Raw genomic sequence first — 21,130 nt, 5'->3', positions numbered from 1 at the left:
ACGACTCTGTGCTCTGTCACCCTTGCAGTTATTTTTAGTGTAAGAAGGTTTCAAGTACACCTTTGAGTTCCTAGTAGAGATACTGGGGAGTGGAAAAATCGGCTGCTGAAACTGCTGTGTGTGCTCACAGAATGAGATTTCAGCAGTAGGACGTGTTGCTGTGGCTGCATGGGGAGAATTATGCTGTGGCAACTCTGTGTGTGTGGTTGGCTATTTGCAAGCCTGCAGATGCTGCTTGTCTTTATGTTGGGATACTTGTGAAAATGGGTGAATTCCTCTCTGCCAAATACCTGACTTTCTAAAATGTTCAACTGCATCTCTCTGCAGGTGGAAACTTAGGTCTGAATCCCCTTTGCTTCCTGCTAGCATCAGAGCTTAAAGCTGCTGATCAGAAGCAAGTCTGCAGCAGTCTGAACATGGTTTTAAAAGCTGTTTTGGTGTATTTCATGCACTTTCCCTGTTACTTACTGAAATGCTGCTAGTTCATGTCCTCTGCTGATTTCAGGACCTAACATGAGGAGGGAAATTTTTGTGTTCTTCAAATGGGGCTTTGCTATGTATGTGTGGCCATGGCCATGTGAATGTCGGGCATTTTCTCCTTTGGGGAGGAGTGATTCTCCTTTCTTTCCCAGAGTCAGGACAGCCTCTGCTTAAATGCAGCGTGACGGGCACAGAGCACAAACTTGTGATTAACCCTTACGAATTTATCACCCTCGATGCTCGTGGAAGAGCTGGAGAGAGATGGGTTACGTGGCTGAGTGCTATCCCTTGAGTTCTTGTTTGCTTTGCACTTGGCAAACTCAAAGGGAAGGTGTAGGTGGTCTGCCTGCAGTCGGGTTATGACAGCCTGTGTGCACTCCTTTACCTCTTGGACTGCAAACACCGTGCTGGCTCTGCAAGGTACCACTTCAAACACTGCTTCTGAGAGGACGACTCCCTTCTGTCCCCCAAGCCACAGGAGACTCCTGTTGCTGCTGTCCCTTGCTTCTGGACTGTTTTGGTAAATGTACCCTTGAATTGTGTGCTAAGCTGCTTCCCAGTGTGTGCTTCTGAGCAAGGAAAGAGGAGCTGGGACTTGGAGGTGTGAGCCAGCCTTGTGTTTGAGCAGCAAGCCTTGCAGTCCGGGAGCGAGATGACTCTGAGCATTCTTTTTTGTATTTTGCCCAGATTAGCGTTTGGCTTAATTCAGCGCCTGTTCCCATAGTGACTCCATAGTAACTGGTCAGGAGCTCTGAGGTTTATTCAGGCATTTCCAGGCTGACTTTTTATGAAAGTTTTCTTTTCTTCTGAGCTAATGGTGTGGTTGTCATTGACTCTGGGTGCTGGGGCTGCCAGCTTGGTCCCATGTGGTAAAATCCGGACTGGTGTGGTGCAGAGCTACACGAGCTGCACATTTTTAATATGTCCTGGGCAAGCCTTGGGGGGAGTGGAGTGGCCTGCTGCTCTTCCTCATGGGGCTGTGCTGAGCCTTTGTTTTCCAAACAACAATACCAACATTGTTCTCCTGATTTGGGAATCACATTTGCAGAACTTTTGTTTCGGGTATTCAGATTTCCAGATTAAGTTCAGGCATTCACATTTCAGACGGTTGGAGTTTTATTAGTCTCACAATTTATTTGTGTGTGTGCACGTGTGATTGTTGTGCTTCGGATGGAAAATGATGGTAAGTGCTGCTTGGTTAAAACAATAACAAAAAGCCTTCTTACTCTTAAGCCCATGTGCTCTTTTCTGTCTGTGCTGTCTCCATCTCTTCTCAACGTCGTCTGTCCTTGGGGTGGATGTTCCGGTTGTGCCCCTCTGGTGTTCTGCTCATCCGTTCTGGATCATCTCCCCTCTGCTGGCCAGTACTAAATGGCTGTCACATATTTGGGAATCGGGCTCTCAGTGCACTGAGCCGCTGTCTGCATGGCAATGGGATAATGTCTTGGCTTTTCTTACACAACAGCCTTCTTGGAGCTAGGAAGCACCAGAGGTGAGCGCAGTGGATGTGACGTGACAGGTATTTTACAGAGCCTGCTGCCAGTTCTGTGACGTGTGGATCTTTGAGACCCTTTTCCAGTGGCATCTGTTAGAGAAAGAAAGAAAAGAGAGAATGAGGGACAAAGCTGCTGTATTACAGGCACAATGAGCTCTGGATCAGAGTGGGATGGAGCTTGAAAGGTGATGTTTTCAGTTTTGCTGGCCAGAGGGGTTGTGACTCGGATGGCATGGGCAAACAATGAGGAAAGAGACAGTCCCTCTGGGAGTCAGTCTCTGACTTAACGAGCCAGCAGTTATTAAAAGATGAATACAGGAGAAGTGAACCGTGCTTTCTGGCTGGTAGTGCGGCTTTTTTTCTTCTTTTCTCTTGAAGATCAAAGGCCTAATTTTAGAACCAGCCCCATTTATGGACTGTTCATCCACTCCGCTTTACTCTCGCTTTTCTCCTTTTGGAATAGTGGGAAATCCACAGAGCTGCTGGGATCTCCTGTGTGGAGCTCATCCCTGATGCACGGCAGGCAGAAGGAACAAAAAAAAGACCTCAGCCTTTCCAAGTGGAGCTGTTGTGTGATTTGTTTGCAGTTCTCTTCCCTTCCCTCAGCTCCTGCAGCCTTTCCTTGTGATCAGAGGCTGAGGAAACGTCACCTGTGGCTGCTCCTGGTGTTCAGCAGAGCTGTCTCCTCTGATCCACGCTTTCTCCAAGCTGCCAGAGCTGAGCAGTTTTATTCCTGAGAACCGTGCTGGGCAGAGTTGAAGTACTGCCCCGAGGCTGTTTTTTCTGGTTTATCAAAATAATTTTTAATTGCAATCTTCAGCAAAATGTGGGGTGCAGGTTGTCTGCCAGTGCAGTGTGTGCTCTGTTCCAGCTGAAACACTGAACGGTGGCCGGGGGAAGATGCACTGGCTGTAGGTGTAGGCTGGGAGCGAGCCACTGATTCCTCAGAATGACTTTTTCTTTTCCTCTTCCCTCCTTTGTGTCACCATCTCACCCAGTTTCTTCGGATGATGTTTCAGCAGTCTGTATCCATATCGAAATCCGGGCTGTGCTCGTGTCTTCAGGATAAACGTAGTGGGTAATAGCTGAAGGCTGTGTCAGATCCAGCTCTGGTGGCAAGGAAGCAGCTCCTGCTCCTGCAGCAGGCACGGGGTGCTGCCGGCCCAAGGCACGTCTTCGACCCAGTGCCACGGTCTGCTCTCTGCACCGGCAGCCAGGTCAGTCCGTCCCCTCCCTGGGTTTTGCAACACGGAGGATCTGCCTAGGTCTGAAACTTTGCCTTCAGGAGGGGTGAAGGGAGAATCATCTGCGCAAAACCTTTCTCCGCTGGGAATTGCGCAAGAGGCGTTTCAGCCGGGGGCAGGGGTCCGCGTGTGCCTCCTCTCCTTTGCGCAGCCGAGGCTTAGCTGAAGATAAGTGTGCACTGTGTGGAACTAGAGCAGAGTTAATTCATGCAGAAGAGCACAAGTGGGAGTGCCGAGCAGAGGGAAGAAACCAAAAATCCTCTCCAACTTTCCCCATTCCCTGCAGCACTTTGCGCTGTGCTGGAGCCAGCTTTTCGGCCCCTGGGGGTAGGAAGCGGGGTGAAGCCGGGCAGGCTGCGTGGCAACTCCATGGCAAAGTGGTAACAATTCCCAAGGGGAGCAGGAACAACATCGATTTTTCTCCCGTTCAGCTTGGCAGCTCTCCAGGTGCCTGCTTTTGGCACAATGGAGCGTGGAGCTGGGGAGGGAGGGACTTTGGGGTGATGTCGGGGGAGATACAAAGAGACAGGAGTTTAATCATTGAACCGATCACACTGGATGGATTTATTTCTGGACTCAATTTCCCAGGAACGCCACTGGCTCGCCCTGAGGGAAATGCCTCAGCTGAAGTTTCTCTAGCTCCAGCTTCGTGGATAAAGACGTATCGCTTTGGAGTTACCCCACAGCAGCTGGCACTACCGACACATCCACCAGCCTCAAGAAAATGTTTGCCGTCCACTTGCTAGCTTTCCATTTTACGAAGCTAAAAGAGGATCAGATAAAAAAGGTATGTAAGAGGGAGCAGTAGCTGAGATTCCTGTTTTCAGGGGCTCTGTGGGGTCTGAAGTCTGTAGTGCAAACTAGGCAGCGCTTTATCTACTAAAGCCATGGAGCCAAATGGGGTAAGAAAGGTTTGGAGCACAAACCATCTGATGACTGTGGAAATAGGTCTTGGTTAGTGCCTTCCCCTACACAGTTACACATTCTTTTCCAGTAGTGGAGCAGGTACTCTTTGGTAAGGAGAAATGGGGTTTGAACTTTATTTGGTGTGGTGTCTGTGTCCAGAGGGCAGCGAGGAAGCTCGTGCTGAGTTGCTTTGTGGGTAGTGTGAAGGATGGGGTCTTTCAAAGGAGCAGGAACCTGATTCACTCCCATTGCAGCAGGGGCAGGTGAAGCTCCTGGGGACTTTGGGCCAGGTCTCCTGGGACTCAACACACAGTTCCAACTCGTGTAGGTGGAACTAAAGGGGGAAAAGCTGAAAATGGGACTACCTGCAGCGTGGCGGGGCGGCGATCCAAGGTCCCCGTGGGCAGTGCCACCTCCGCAGCAAAGCCAGCAGCACCCTGCTGTCCCCTCCATGCCCTTGGTTAAACGTGAGCTCTCTCGTTTTTAGGGGGGCTTCTTCGCTAATTCTGCCTTGGAGAGGAGTTTGCAAGCCAGTGATTTCCCTGTGCCCTTGCTGTGGCTGTAAATCAGGGAGCTGCCAGGCTGGGCCTTATCTAACTCCGTGGCTAGGGCTGTCTCCTTCTCTGGCTGGTGCTGATCAGGGTGGAGGACGCAGCTTTGGTGGGGGCAGAGAGTTCCCGTGGGGCAGCTGCAGGCACGGCCGCAGCCAGTTTTATTACTCTTTAGTTTTCTTTCCTCGAGGGCTTATCTTACAAGGTTTATCTGAGTCTGTGTGAGAGTGCGTGAGCGCTGCGTGTTTCCAGCCGGCGTGCTTTCCTCTGCTGGCGTGCCCAAGGAGGCAGTGCTGGTGCCTGGGCGGAGACGGCACCTCCTGCACCCTGGTGGGGCCTCACAGGTGCCCTGGAGAAAATCAAATGGTGGTGCAAACTGGGGCTACAGAGAAATGTCTAAATAGTTTTCTTCTGGCTGTATCTTAAGGCAGCTGCTGCTTCTTAGCAATCACACCTGGTAGTTTGATTTTCTCCCATGTGCTTGGGGTCAGGTAGGTGCCCACATTATTGTCAGGGTCCTGGCATGCTCAGATGGGTCACTGCTCACCATCCATTCAACATGGGGCTGTGAATGAGTAACTAGGTAATTAGTTTGGGCATCATTAACGCAGGTGGCCAGGCAGTTAGAGAAGTGGCCAATTTATTCCCAACCCGTCTTCTCTGTTTAAAGTGTTATCTCTTAAAGCCCAGCTTGTTGCTGGTGGGACCTGGTTTGTGTGTGATCTCCCAGCCCTCCCTATGTATATGGGATCAATGAAACACTACCCTCCCCTGCCTGCTGCCTCTGGCCCTGAGCCTCTTGTAGGAGGGTGTGCAGCTCTTTGGAGCACAGGATGCTATGCCTGCACCGTATTTGTTCATACAGCACCAAAGTCTGTCTCCCCCGGGGAAATGAAAGGTATTTAAATGGTGACAGCTTCTCCTTTTGCTGGATGGATCCTCTGTTGTATCCAGCTGAGTGGCTGTAGTCCTCCTTACAGCCCTGCAGGTGAGTAGCGGTCCAAGCAGTGGGTGGCCCTGAAGGAGACCTTAAGTTTTGCTCGGATGAAGCTGAATAGAAATACCAATTGGCTTCTCTACCAGGCATAGCTGCTTTTGATTCCCTTTAAATTCAACTGGCTTTTATTTGATTGTGTGCTGTGAATTACAGACTCCTAAGGAAGGTTATTGATTGCACCCAGGGATGTTTTCTCGATGTGATCCTAAAATCAGAGGGAACAGAGGGCAGAGCTGGGGTGAGAAATGGGCTTTGAGCTCCAGCCTGGCGTGCCAACCAAGTGCATGGGCTGGGGAGCGAGGCAGCAGCTGAATGGATGTTTTTGGGTCATAGCCGACACGCTGGGGCACTGACGGCATGGTCTGGACCTGGCTCTGAGAGGTCAAATTCTCACCAGCTTGGGATACTTTGCAGTTTTAGCTCATTAAACAAACAGGAGGAAAAAATGGTGTAAAAACAGCCTGTCAGGGTCTAGAGAGTCTTGTGGGCTCATGAGGGCAGGAAGTTACTGATCCATCAAATGAGATGGCTTTTTGGCAGTAATTCAAAAAATAATCACTTTCTAAACTAAGTTTTTGTAAGAGTAAATGTTGTGATGATACTCCAGAGCTTGCTTTCACTGCCGTTTATGGGAATTTAGATCTGCTGAGTTTACAAGTGCAATGAATACAAGATCAGAGGTGCAGTTTGCATAGATCGTGTGTTCCCCTTCGGTCTGTTACACGTGTACATGATTCTGGTGTCTCCTCACGGTGTGTTTAGCCTCGTGTCCATCAGACAGGTGGGAACGAACAAACTAACCATGTGGGGATATTTCTGGAGCTGGAGTACAGGATTTTCAGATCCCTCATGCCAACCTACACCCCTGATGGTTAGAAAACCAGCGCAAGTGGTTAGGAAGGTTCTGCAGTTCCCCCGCTTGCAGGGAAGAGGGAAACCTCCCAGGCACAGGCAGCATGAAGGCAGCGTCCCCCCAGCTGTGCTGAGCACCGAGGGGCCTGCCTGCCTCCCTCGTGACACCTTGCACGTCTCCAGGTTGACAGGTACCTGTACCACATGCGTCTCTCCGACGATGTCCTGCTGGACGTGATGGCGCGCTTCCAGGCCGAGATGGTGAAGGGCCTGGGCAGAGACACCAATTCCACAGCAACGGTGAAAATGCTGCCAACCTTCGTGCGCTCCCTTCCTGACGGCTCAGGTGAGTTCCCCTGCTCAGTCCTAGCGGGGCTGGTTTGGGAAACCGAAGGCTTGCTGCTGATGCTCGAGGAGCACACAACAAGAGCACAGGGCAGCCGGTGGGCCGAGTCACTGCCTGTCAGCAAGCAGAGGACAAGAGCCTCGGGGGGCTGGCAGGTGCCTTTTTGCCCATAGCAGGTGGATTTTGACCAAGCGCTGAGTGTTTGAGGGCTTAGATCTTAGTAAAGCAACCTCGTACTGCAACTGTGGCCGTGCACAGTGCAGGCGTTGCTGCAGGAGCATGGCAAGGGCAGCCTCTACAGCTCAGCCCCTGCAGTGCAAGCAGCGCTGCTCCTGGGGGATTGCTCAGGTACAGGAGGGCAGGATGCTGCAGTGAAACCCCTCAAACCACAAGGTTGAGGCAACATGGTGTTCTCAGAGCTGTGAGAATGCTCCTCCAGTCTCCTGACAGCAAATTCAGCAAATTCTGTGCTGTTGTCTTGTTCTGTTGCACCAAAAGGTGGTCCCTTCCTGCCCTTCCTTGCCTTCTGCACTAAAAACCTGCTTCTACATGGAGCCTGCCAGCGAACAGCCTGTCTGCTACTGCAGCTAGATCCTTATTTCCAGTTGCCCCAAGACTTAGAGAGGCAGAGAATGGAGTGGTGTCCTCTGGGAGGGTGTGAGGTGAGGACCGAGAAGCCTGTCTTGCTTGGAGAAGCCTGCCTGAGGCCCCTGGCTCAGCTGGCTCCTAGCACTGCAGGCTGACAGAAATTTAGAGTGTTTTTTCCAAGTGTAACCACAGCTCCGAATTTGTGTGGGCCTCTGTGTCTGGCCTGGGTCAGGACTCTGTGTGCAACAGCCGTTCACACAGAAATCTGAAGAGAAACGTTTGCTTTGCTCTTTGTTTCCACAGGAATTTGTTTCTTCTGGAGGTAATTTGCTCACAATTACATGAGAAATAGCAGCTTTAATGGCAGAAAGAGAACATTTGGAAGGTAGTCCCTTGAAATGAGGGACGGATAGAGAGGTTACATACTCAGAAACTGCCCGGCTGGAACTGGGTACTCTTCTTTCCAGCGCTGCCTTCCCCAGAGAAAAAGAAATATTAGCTTAACCCTCGTTACCCCTGTGACCACCAGGTCCTGAGGTCTCCCCTGGCAGTGACCCCATCCGGGAGCTGCAGGGAGCCCTGAGGTGAGGGGACTTGGCAAGCTGCACGCGGTGTCATCGCTCTTACAAAATGTCGTGCCCCTCAAGGCCAGCCTTGGACAACGCTCTCCTGTCCTCCCCTCCGTACCAAGGCCGGGCAGCGGTGTCACGGCGGGCTATGACTTATTGACATACCGCCTATTTTAAGCATTGCATCGATTTTTGTCTATTTCTGCTCCCTTCCTGTGAGTTCCTTATTGGGTATTTCGTTTCCAGACAAAACTTCCAGCATGTCCAAACATTTCCAGCTTGGCTGGATTTTTCCCAATGAACTTTTGAGATTTTTTCACTGCCCCCGGTGTAACTACCTGAAATGACCTGCGTGGAGCACCATCCATTTTTAATCATTTAGGGATTAATGGCCTGACTAATATCACGGCTTACTGAGTAACCCAATTTGCCTCGTCACCTTTGCCATGTGTAGCCATGGTATTACAGGTAGAATTTCCTGCTTCCTTCCCTTTCAGGGTCAGATTTGATAAAATTCAGTCAGGTGCTTGTACCATGGAGCAAAGATCATGCAGGGCTATGACATTCTGCTGCATTTTCCTTTGGGGAAGGGCCTTTTCGTGTAGGAGATAAGTGCTTTATTGTAGCAGTGAGGATCAGCTGTCCTTGGACCTCTCTTGCTGAGAAGCTCATCCCTCTCCAGCTTGAAAACACGAGCAGGGTGGGCAAAGCCTGACTGTGAAATAAAAATGAAATTAGCTGCCACGTATCAAGCTGACAGGAGGGACTCGATACCCTTGCCTGGGTTCTGGACAGAGCATGGCCAGGTCTCAGCCTCCCTGGTGGTGCTCCCAGGCCCAAGAACCTGCCATGGTGGGGCAGGAGAGCCCGAGGCCCTCACCGTGGCATCTGGGCCGCGCTCGGTGGCCGTCACCACTGAGGGCTGCCCGCTGGTGTTGCAGAGAAGGGCGACTTCCTCGCTGTTGACCTGGGCGGCTCCCAGTTCCGTGCCCTCGAGGTGAAGGTGTTCAACGACGGGAAGCAGAGCAGCCAGCTGGAGAGCAAGTTTTACCCCACCCCGAAGGAGGTCATACAGGGTAGCGGGACCGAGGTAGGCCACGTAGGGGCTGCTGTGGGGGTGCCGTGCTCGGGCCAGGGTCTGCTGGTCAAAGCCTGACCCCGTCCTCTCCTTTCTCCCGCAGCTCTTCAATTACGTTGCTGACTGTCTGTTAGACTTCATGGAGTCCAAAAACCTGCAGCATAAGAAGCTGCCTCTTGGCTTTACATTTTCTTTTCCGTGCAAACAGACCAAACTGGAAGAGGTAAGGTGCAAAAAGGAATATTATTGGCAGAAGCCAGGGTTGCTATTGCATGGGAGTGCTACCTTGGGGCCTTTTTGTGGGCTCAGCCAGTTCTCTGAAGGTGAGGTGGATGGCCATTGCCATTCAGCTACAGCTGACTACCATTCAAGGACTCATTCCTTATCTCAAGGCAATGGGACCTTTCAGCTAAAACTATTATTTGGCTTAATCCATACCTGATTCCATAGGAACCATATGGGCTTGCGTGAAGGCTGCTGGACACTAAATCACACACTTTTGTGTCCTAAATTGTGATTTTTTAAATCCCTCTCATTCAGCACTTCCTACAGTTGGTGGTAATTAAGAAACCTGTAGCTGAGCTGTTGGAAAGGCCACATGGGGGATTGAAGGGCTGGCTGCAAATATTTTGTGGCCTCTTGTTTTAACTTCTCTTTTATTTTGGGGATCTGTGCCTTGGGTGCCAGCCCTGCCAGTGCTTTGTGCTTAATGCTGTCAGTGTGCAATGAACATCAGTGAAGCCAAGCATGCTTTAAACAAAGCACAGGGAGATGCATTTATGGGATTAGGACTTTATTACTGTAGCATTTAGTTGTGCTGGTACTGACAGGCACCCACCTGAGGGTGAGATCTTCTGCTGTGACTTATTTTGGCCCAGATGTTTATGTGTGAAGAGAGATAGCGGGCTTCTCCACAGACCTTGTGGCGGGTTTGCATGCTGAGGCTGGAGCTTTGGGGTCACTGATCTTTTACTTTCCAGGGGGCTCTCCTTGCCTGGACGAAACACTTCAAGGTCCGAGGAGTGCAGGGCACCGATGTAGTCAGCTCGCTGCGCAAGGCCCTCCGGAAGCACAAGGCAAGTTTTATACCTCAGTCTGAGTGGCTGACCTGTGCTTGGTGTAAGGGGGTTGTTTTGGGTTGTTTTGTAAGTAAAGTTTTGGGTTGTTTTTGTAAGTTCTCTGCTGCCCCATCTCTGAGGGGAGTTCTCCCTCAGAGCTGAAGCCACGGAAGGGAAACTTGAAAAAAATGTGTATCTTGACATCTTTGCAGTAAAAAGGAAGCTCTTGGGTTTTCCTACCTGGTAAAAATTGATTCTTGATTTCCATTCACTTCGTTATCTGTGTCAGTTTTGCTGTGGTTGGCAGAAATGATGGACCTGAGACTTCCTGGGTGAAGTCCAGCTCCCTGCTAGTCTTGGCATCTGTGCTACAGGAATTGTTGATAACTTTGATCAGGCTTTATTGAGTTACCTCAGGGTGGAAAAGAAACCTGCATATCTCTGATGGAAAGGCTTTTTACTCGTGTGTGATGTGGGTGCATGGCCTTGTATTGAATATTTGCCTTTATATATTTTCTATATATTATGTATTTTCTGTCAAATTTTCTGGGATCAATTTGTCAATCCCCCAGTTTCTTGGGGTCTGCTCGTGGGGTGGGACATTATCCTAGCATAAACAAGCTGCCAGAATTCAGCCTGTGAGGACAGATACACTAGTGCCAGTTTATCACAAGATTCAAACTGATATGAATTGCTTTCTGGTAAAGAAGGATGGATCGGGTAAAAAATCCTGCAGCGATAGACCCTGTCTGGCCAAGAATAACTTGAGAATTCAGAGTTATTTTTTACTTTCTAGTGTTGTGGGGATAGTGTTATTAGGGGAAGTAGCATGTCTTCAAACTGAAGAGCTTTCCTGAACCAGGCCTTCAAAGTACTAGTGAAGTACAAAGGCTTTGTAGGGTTTTTTCCCTATTAACCCCTCATCCTCATGCTATTAGGACATCGACGTTGATGTTCTGGCAATGGTCAATGACACCGTAGGAACCATGATGACTTGTGGCTATGATGACCCACACTGTGAAGTTGGACTCATAATTGGTAAGTTTTCCTCTTCACTAAGCATCTTTTTTTCCTCATTTGTTTAATCCTAACAAATCTTGAGCAGAAGGGAGTGTGCCAGCACAGGAAAGAACAGGAAGAAAATGAGGAAAAAAAACAATGGTAAGGTTGTCAAGCCTGGCTGCCTTCTGTAAAGCAGCTGTTTTTATGCTGATCACATTGCCATCAAAGGCCACAGTCCCCATTTTGTCTGGGTTCAGTTGTGACCAGCATAATAAACTTCTCTGCTGACTGTGTAGGAAACTACTGTCCGTCTGTCCAGAGAGAGCTGAATTCCTCTCACGTCTGATAGGATCAGCTGTGTTTTCCACAACCCTTCCACTTTACACATTGTGGTGGCTTTTTAAAGGCACATAGAGATACATTTGAGATAGGGGAAAAAATAATTGAACAAGTCAAGCCTTAGATTAATTTCTTGTACTTTCACTCACTGTTAAATGATTATTTAATGAACACAGGTGGCTTGATATTAGCATCCTTACCACAAGGTTGTATACGTTCTTTCAAAGACAATATATTGATTTATTCCCAAACATGTGGGCTTAAAACAAAAAGTGAACCTGAGGCAAATGGGTAATTTATCCACACTGGTTCTAATATGCATAGGTACTGGCACCAACGCATGCTACATGGAGGAAATGAGGCACATCGATTTGGTGGAAGGTGATGAAGGCAGGATGTGCATTAACACAGAGTGGGGTGCCTTTGGAGATGATGGTGCTTTGGATGACCTCCGCACGGAGTTCGATCGGGAGCTCGATCTGGGATCTCTCAATCCTGGAAAACAATTGTAAGTGATTTCTTAAAAAGTGATTACTTAAAAAGTGCATATTTAAAGTCCGCTTCATCAAAACTGCTTCTAGTGGCTGAGCTGCTTGCAGGTTTTTGACTAGTCTTTTTAATCACTCACTTTTCTCGAGAGGCTCAAGTTGGGTTCCAGGACCTCAGGAAGGTATCTTAGGATCCAAACCCTTTTTGTAGATGCTTAAATGATTGACCTGCATAAGAACATACTTGAACTTGCTATGGCTCCGGTGAGCTGGTGGACACCTGTAATCCCTCTTGCTTCTCATTCCAGGTTTGAGAAGATGATCAGTAGCCTGTATTTGGGGGAACTTGTAAGACTCATTCTTCTAAAAATGACAAAGGAAGGTCTGCTCTTCAATGGGAAGGTGTCAACAGCTCTGCTTACTAAGGACAAGATCGAAATGAAGCACGTGTGTGCAATGGAAAAGTAAGAGCTTACAACGTGCCCTTTGAGAGGGGCTGTTAGTATTTCACACTCACAGCAATGATAACTGACATTCCTTCATAATCAGGGAGCACTGGGAATTGATGCTCAGCTGTTCGGCTTGGTTTTTCTTTTGCCTAGGAGAAAAGTTGATCCTTCTGTACGCAGAAGTGATGAAAGATGAAGTTTTAGCAAAATACCCCAGTAGCAAATGGTTTGTCAGCCATCACAGACAGTCTGTTTAAGATCTCTCTGGAGACCTGAGTATGTGGGAGGATTTTTGCAGTTTTCAGCTTCTGTGATGTCCAAATCCTGGGGCTGCAGAGAGGTAGTGCATGCCATAGGTCACCTAATGGATGACCACGTGGAAAGCTGACAGATTCTGGTGTTTTAAAGGGGAATCACTGTGGACGAATAGTTTCTCTTGTGCTGAGTAAAGGTGTGCATCTATTGCTGTGCTCTCTAAATATTTCATCCTGTTCTGTACTTGGTCAGCCAATTTGTATGTCTTGCAGAAAACTGATCTCCAGGGAGTAGCCTCGTAATGCTTTTGGGTATAGAGTGGGAAAGGCGCTCCTGGTTTATGGGAACCAATTATGACAGTGCCTGATGGGTTCTGCCCTGGCCTTCTCTCATTTGTTTGAGCCCACGTGCAGATATTAAATTACGTGCTGCCTTAATACCCTTGCATTAGGTGATGCTTTCCTTTGTTTTGGGGTAGATACAAGGAAGGTCTGAGCAACACAAAGGAGATCCTTACGGAGCTGAACTTGTTTCCCTCTGAAGAGGACTGCATCGCTGTCCAGCACGTCTGCACCATCGTTTCCTTCCGCTCGGCCAACCTCTGTGCTGCTGCCCTAGCAGCCATACTGACCCGCCTGAGGGAGAACAAAAAGGTGCTAAGGCTGCGAACCACTGTCGGGATCGACGGGGGACTCTATAAAACTCACCCCCAGTAAGTAACTAAAGAGGGTTTGGGAATTGCTGGCTGTGTGTTGATGTTGCAAAGATTTTCCAGCTGTGTCTGTGTGGCTTTTGGAGAGCTGCTCGTTGTGCTGCGGGGTTGGGATGAGGTATGGTGGGATGTGGGGGGTCAGACTGGCCTCGCTGTTGCAAAGCTGGGTTTGCTTCAGAGCTTTAGAGCTTGGGGTGGGATGGGAACAACATGACATGCAATACTGCTGTCTGGGTAAGAGAATTGGTTCCTTGGGTGACTCCTGAGCATCCAGGGCACTTACTGTTTGTTGTTTCCTTTTTTTTTCCTCTTTGTTTTTTTTTTAACCTATGCTTACATTTCTTACATGTCCTAATTTCTGTGCTTCTCTGGCTGTGCTTCAGTACTCGAGGTGTTGGATGTGTATTAGAAGCGTAGGTGAAATAAGCCGTGTGTGAAATGAGTCTAAAGAAGCTCTTTGTTCCCGCAGATACCCCAAACGCCTGCACAAGGTGGTGAGAAGGCTGGTCCCCAACTGTGACGTTCGGTTCCTCCTGTCTCAGAGCGGCAGTGCCAAGGGAGCTGCGATGGTGACGGCAGTGGCGTACAGGCTGGCTGCTCAGCGCAAGCAAATCGATGCCGTTCTCGCACCGTTCCTGCTGTCCCTGGACACCCTCAGAGAAGTAAAGAACAAAATGAGGGCCGAGCTGGAATATGGGCTCAAGAGAGAGACGCAAGCCAGTGCCACAGTGAAGATGTTGCCCACCTATGTCTGTGGGACACCAGATGGAACTGGTAAGTTTATTTCCTGGACACCTGGTGGTACATGAAAGCTTCCTGTCTGTTTTCGGGGGAGAACATGCCAATTATTCTGGAAAATGCCAGGGGGGATTTCTGTTGGCAGATCAATGCTTCCTGCAGCATTTTCTGGCTGGCCCTTTAGCCCCTAGCCTAAGGAAGTGAGAGCAGAAATGCCCCAGGGGGCAGTGTGCTCTCCTGTGTTCCTGCAGATGTGTGGCAGAGTATGGCATTCTGACTGGCAAACGTGCCGCAAGAAGCACCAAAATGAAATACTTCTCTTACAGAGAGTGGAAAGTTCCTTGCCCTGGATCTTGGTGGGACAAATTTCAGAGTTCTGCTGGTCAAAATTAGAAGCGGGAGGAGGAGATCCGTGCAGATGTACAACAAGATCTTTGCCATTCCTTTGGAGATCATGCAAGGGACAGGGGAAGAGGTAACTTCTAATGAACACTTAATTGATCTAGTCAAGATCCACTTAATAGGAGAACACATGAGATTTTCATGCTTTTTTTGTTCTTCCAGCTCTTTGACCATATAGTCCAGTGCATAGCAGACTTCCTGGAGTATATGGGGATTAAAGGTGCCCGGCTGCCTCTGGGCTTCACCTTTTCCTTCCCATGCAGGCAAGCCAGCATTGACAAGGTAAGGACTGCAATAACAAATAGGTCAAATTATATCATTTTGGGGGAGGATGGCTTGTTAGTTTGGAAATTGTGGGTAAAAACTCCTAAATGTTTCCCCCAGGTAGGACTTTACAAGGGTAAGTGTGTGTAGAACTTCCACCTAATGTGTGTGAAAAGAGGTAGATGTTCTTTGCTTTTATTCCATAAAGAGGCTGTGCTAGCTTATGATGGCTGAATGACCACGCATTTTTAATAGCCCAGGAATCTCTTATGCTGCCTTCTCCCTTTAATGCCAAGAGAGAACAGACTCCTCCTTGTACTACTTCAGCTAAAATCCCTGGGTATTTTCCTAACTCTGCTGCACAGCCCTGACTGTAGCTTCTGTACTGCATTAGCTGCTTCTTGGTGAATGTCAGGGAGCAGAACTTAGTTTGCTTGTTCAGAGCTTGGAAGGCTTGGACCTCTCTGGCTTGGATTTGTTAATCTGAGGTATATGGCTTTTTGACAGATCTCATCTCTGTCTTTTCAGCCATCTAACGTAAGAAAAATAAATAGAATTAAAAAAAAAAATCAAATTCAGGAAGAAATCATTCTTGATTATTCATTTCCTAAAGGGGAAAAAGAAGTTTTGCTGCCTATTTCTAGTCAAATACATGTATGTAAAATACACAAGGAAAGGAGGGACGACTATTTTATCAAAAGTTTTTATATCCTGGTGGTTTTCACAATAGTCTCTGAATGTAGAGACTAGTCTAGACAGCCTCTAATGTTAACTGGGATCTGTATGCTTAGTAATAAGATTTGTTTGTTTGTGGGGAGACCTCTCAATATCCTTTCCAAAACTACAGGAAAGCTGTGTGAGACCCAACTCTCAGTGCCCCATAATACATCACCCAATGAGTTTGGTCTATTACTGTTGCTGGACAGGGAAGTAACATCATTTAAAAAAAAAAAAATTAAAAAAAGGGTGGTGGTGGTAGAGGAAAAAGGCTTACACTTGGGGTGTATGGTCTTCTCTCTTCATTTTCTGTTTTTTTCCTCTTCTGTTTCAGGGTACGCTTGTGGGATGGACAAAAGGTTTTAAGGCAACAGACTGTGAAGGGGAAGATGTTGTTGATATGCTGAGGGAAGCTATCAGGAGAAGAAATGTGAGCTGTTCTTCTTTCTTCCTTTTGGTGTGTTAACGCATGCTCCCTCTTCCTCCAGTACCCCACTAATGATTGTGACTTATGTTTTAGGAGTTTGACTTGGACATTGTAGCAGTGGTGAATGACACTGTCGGGACAATGATGACATGCGGATATGAGGATCCAAACTGTGAGATTGGCCTTATTGCAGGTACAGTGATGCTGCAGTCGCCACTGTAAGGAGAAAGCATGTGTGCAGGTGCTAGGCTTCACGCCCTGCTATAGAATTCGTAAAACAATGTCCCTTATTTGAGGTAGATATGTGGTATTACTGGTCGCTTGGGGTTCTTGGCAGATTTTTATGGTGTTCAACAGAGAATATAATAGCACCAGTAGCAGATACAATCAGAAGCCCAACAGATTCAGAATCTGATGGTGTCTGGTAAAAGAATGGGGAAACAGTAGATACAGCAGGAGTCTTTGTTTTAGCAAATGTGTTAATGTTCTAGCAAATAGGACCTGTGGAACTAGTTCGTAGGCTTTGGAGCAAGAATATTTCACTGAATTTAAAACTTACCTGAATTATTTGTGGGCTTTTTAGATGATCCCCTCCAGTTGGTCCCTCCAACTTGTCATGTAGAAATACATCTACGCATAGAAGATCTGAAGCCCCAGTTAGAAAATAAACTCTGCTGGCTGGTTACATACACCAGCCATCTCATTTTGTTTGCAGAAATGAGCTTTGTATTGCCTCATGTAACCCGTGTTGCAAGTGATAAGGCCCTGTTCACCAAATCACTTCAGACTTGGTTTCTGCCTGACTGGCTACTAGACAGGATTTGCTTTAGAAAGCAGGCTCGAATGCAAAAGATGATCTGTGGTGCAACCAGACTGGCAGCAATGATCTGCCAAAGGCTCCCAAAGCCATTTCTGACCTATGACAGAATCCTTTTTCCTCTGGCTGAAGCCTTGTCATTTCTTTCCTCCTAGGAACTGGCAGCAACGTGTGCTACATGGAGGACATGAAGAACATAGAAATAGTGGAAGGCAACGAAGGAAAAATGTGCATTAATACAGAATGGGGAGGATTCGGTGACAATGGCTGCATTGACAACATCAGAACCAAATATGATATACAAGTAGATGAAGGCTCACTAAACGCAGGGAAACAGAGGTAAACGGGACGGTTCTGGTCCTAGGAGCCTGATGAAGCAAGTCTTAGAGACACACTGAGTTGTAAGATGTTCTTAATGAGAGTAATTGGAAAGGAATTTTTAATACTAGATTTCATTTGTTGCATAGTAAGTAACGCAGATATCCTGACAAAAAAAAAAAACAAAGACGTATATTGTTTCTCTTCCTGGAGCACTATTTCCACCTTAGGGCACTTATCAAACAGTGCAGTTCTTAATATTTCCCAGCAAAATGTAGGTCTTGCTTTGTTCCTTCTTGCCTCTTGTTCAGTTCTACTTGCTTTGGGACCAGATTTTCCTCTTAGAGGTGTGTATGTACCACTTGTGAAATAGAGCTAACTTGCAACCCATTTAAAAGCATTTTTTCTTCTTTTATAACACAACAGGTATGAAAAAATGACCAGTGGAATGTATCTAGGTGAAATAGTGCGGCAAATTCTGATCGACTTAACCAAACAAGGTCTGCTGTTCAGAGGACAGATTTCAGAATCACTCAGGAAGAGAGGCATATTTGAAACAAAATTCCTGTCTCAGATTGAAAGGTAAAATTAATTTATTTACATGTTTTAAGTCCTCAAGGTCTTCTGGAACATCCAGAAGATAATCTTCTGCAAAAATGTGGAGGCTTTTCCTTGAGGAAGTCATTTATAGCTTCCTTCTTTGTGCCCCCCAGCCCCGAATGAGTTATCATTTCATTTCCACACACCAGTGTTGTATTGGATGTCTTAGCTATCAAACATTATTGTACTTGGAGTTGTTCTTGTAGAACTTAAGATAGTACTTTACAAAAAAAAGGACAGGGATATATAAATATCCCATGAATATGTGCTTACCTAAATACCTGTACATGATCAAACCAGTCTTCCAGGCTGTTTGAAACCCTTCCCACTATTGAAAAACGTTGAAGGTAATGTCTCAGCCTTCAGATCAAAAGAAAACAAGGTCAGGTGGCTGATCTGGCACAGCTTCCTCCTGACTTTGGGAGTTAGGTGAATAGCTGCTGTTTGTGCCTTCTGGAAATACAGTCTAACGTAGCAAAGAGCATGCAAGGAGCAAAATTTTGATCTAAATTCAGGATGGAATTTGCTTTAAAACAAATGGAGGGTGTGAGAGCTGGAACAGTAGTCCCACTTCCTGTGAATCACCTCAGAATCCCATCTGTAAGTCTTGTAAAGGTTCCTGCCTGCCAGAGCTTCCTGTAACGCCCTGGTGCTGCCTTTTGTTTGCCTTTACGCAGTGACCGGCTCGCCCTCCTCCAAGTGCGTCGAATTCTGCAGCAGCTTGGCCTGGACAGCACGTGTGAGGACAGCATCATTGTGAAAGAAGTGTGTGGAGCTGTTTCCAGGAGAGCTGCCCAACTCTGTGGGGCGGGACTGGCAGCTATTGTAGAGAAGAAGAGAGAAAACCGAGGTGTGGAGCACTTGCAAATTACTGTTGGAGTAGACGGGACCTTGTACAAGCTCCATCCGCAGTGAGTACCTTGGTACCCACCCCTTCCCTTTGCTGTTAGCTCATTTCCAGCATGAACATGTAGCAAGCTGCACCAGCCTTCTTCTGAGGCAATCAAAAAGGAGAGAAGATAAAGATCTAATAAGTTTTCTTGCATCCTGCCATTTCCTTTGCCTAGGCAAAGGACTGAAAATTGTGAAGAAGAGCCCTGTTATCACTGGAAGGCTCTTGTTCTCTGGTGTACTGAGCAAACTTATATTTCTAATATTTATTTCTCAGTGTTTCAAGGAATTTCTGCAATGTCTAGGTGTCTCAGAAGGAAAGTTATGTTGAGTATTTAGAGCTGGGTCAGTATTTTGTGAGCAAGGCCTTGAAACAGATGCTTTAGCTGGGAGATGAGCACCTCTTCTGTGGTCTCTGAAGGCAAGAGGCCTGTCTGGCATCTTGCTGAACAAAATTAAAGTGGAGATGGAGCAATTAAAATCTGATAGAGTACAGAAACCTGTCTCTATTTTGTATAGGAAGAAAAGCAAATGGAAAGGGATGCGATGGTGAATCAGTGGAAGATGTTGGTTGAGGTTATTGTTCCTTTCTAATGTATGAATAGAACAGTCTTAGACTGGAAAGGGACTTCTAAAATGTTCTCTTCTCTCCTTTCAGTTTTTCTAGGGTCCTGCAGGAAACAGTGAGGGAACTGGCACCTCAGTGTGATGTGACGTTCATGCTCTCTGAAGATGGGAGTGGGAAGGGAGCTGCCCTCATTACTGCGGTGGCCAAAAGATTGCATAATATCGGACGGAAGTAAAAATGAGAAATGAAGTTGTTTCAGCACTGCCAGGCACGTGCACTAGAGATTTGCTGAGCGGTGATTGAAGATAACTTTGCCAGACACCAGTACCCAGGTACCTGATTTTCAGGGAGTAGTTGGTTTTTGACCAGCCAGGATTGTGGATTTTTGTCCCTGGGACACCACCTGGACCAGGTGTTTCTGCTCCCCACCATTATGTCTCGGCACACTGCAGTCTACTCAGTTCTGTACTTCCTGCAGTGGAATAATCTAATGCATATGGAAGAGTCAGACAAACAGAAAAACCCAAACCAAACCAACCAACCAAAAACCCAAACATGTCTTTTTACAATGGCTTAGTTAAGACACTGTACCACAAGAGAATTTATTATCAAGTTCTTAAGATTTGCGTGTTTTTTAGTTTTGACTTGGCCTGTCTCACGGAACACTGATATCTGGTGTTGCACATATCCAGTGGGCATGTTTGTTCAAAGACATCACAGATCTTACAATAAATCTGCAGGTAAAATAAGTCAATGGGCTTTGATCAGTGACGCTTTCCTCTCACACCCAACTGCATTGGTATTGTAATACTTCCTTGAGTGCAGGAGGCATGTTTAATAGATGAATGTAATGAGAAAGAAATATGATTCTACAGAATATCAGTTTGTGTCAAAATATAACAGTGCATTTGAATGCACATAAACATAACCAGTGCTGGATGGACTCTGATTGTGGCTATTCTTTTGATTCTGGGGGAAAAAAGGGGTGCAGAAGCAGCTACAGGGTCTGGTATGTGCACGATAGAGCTACCTAGAGAGTAACAAATTTGTTCATCTTTGGGCCATCAAAATAGTTTTGTAGAAAGGAAAAAAATCACCTGAATTTCTGAAATTCTCCTCTTTGTTTTCCCTCAGCTATCTACTTGCTCGTTTGAGGGAGGATAGCTTCCATTATGTGGGAGTTTATCCTTGACTTTTGTTTTCTGTTGCCAGTTGTTCTGCCTGTCTGTAGTTTGTTGTAAATAAATCTGTGGTGCTGTGAGCCTTTGCTTGTCTGTCTAGTGCCTTTTCTGAGTTGTGGGAAGAACTTGCAGGCAAGTGGGAGCTTTATATCTGCGTCTGACAATATTCAGCATCATTTTCGTTATTACAAAGGTGGCTTGTGGATAGGGCCTGTCAGATTGAAGCCAAATATCTCTCTTTCTCTACACTGATAAAGCACTTTTTTATTTGTCTATAGCATATTCAAAGGCCTGCAAACACCAGGAAAAAACCCCATGCTTTTATATCACCAGATGCCCTTCCACTAACTTACCCATCTCAGAGTAAACTGAAGCAATACAATACAGAGAAGCAGCAGATCTGGAGTATTGCAGTATCTCCTTTAATCCTCTCTTCTTGGCTATTTACTTCTGCTCGGGCTGGCAGCAGAAAGTGGGGCCAAGAAATGTGTTTTAAGCCTTAGATAGGTCAAAAGTAACTATCGTGCCGGGGATAAGCAGCTGGATTTATGTAATAATCCGGAATAAGGCCAACAGGTTTAAATTTAGTAATGGCAAATGCAAAATTTGAAGATATAGACTTTTCCTGGTTTGTAGTTTTTAAAGGCAATACGCCAACAGCTCTCTGAGTGTTGGAGCCACAGGATGGGTAAAAAATAGTAGCTGGGAGTCGTTTTTGTTTCTGAAGGAGTCCCTCATGATGCTGAGCTCCCTGTGCTGAGCAACGGAGAAGAGACAAGTTGTGAACTCACTTGTAAT

General features: G+C 46.9%; 1 protein-coding gene across 1 annotated transcript; it reads left to right on the top strand.

Annotated features, from left to right (window-relative positions):
- The first annotated feature begins 3,714 nt into the window (after positions 1–3,714).
- On the top strand, positions 3,715–20,412 carry LOC137859607 (hexokinase HKDC1-like). The gene is made up of 18 exons (XM_068688865.1): positions 3,715–4,006; positions 6,709–6,871; positions 8,970–9,118; positions 9,210–9,329; positions 10,087–10,182; positions 11,103–11,202; positions 11,830–12,013; positions 12,302–12,457; positions 13,176–13,409; positions 13,879–14,183; positions 14,474–14,622; positions 14,712–14,831; positions 15,865–15,960; positions 16,051–16,150; positions 16,930–17,113; positions 17,519–17,674; positions 18,370–18,603; positions 19,242–20,412. Exons 1-18 carry the CDS (start codon positions 3,944–3,946, stop codon positions 19,384–19,386), a joined length of 2,754 nt encoding a protein of 917 aa, XP_068544966.1. The 5' UTR covers positions 3,715–3,943; the 3' UTR covers positions 19,387–20,412.
- Positions 20,413–21,130: the final 718 nt, after the last annotated feature.

Source organism: Anas acuta, chromosome 7 (genome assembly GCF_963932015.1).
Source record: "Anas acuta chromosome 7, bAnaAcu1.1, whole genome shotgun sequence".
Lineage (NCBI taxonomy): Eukaryota > Metazoa > Chordata > Aves > Anseriformes > Anatidae > Anas > Anas acuta.
This window is presented reverse-complemented; position numbering and strand designations above follow the sequence as displayed.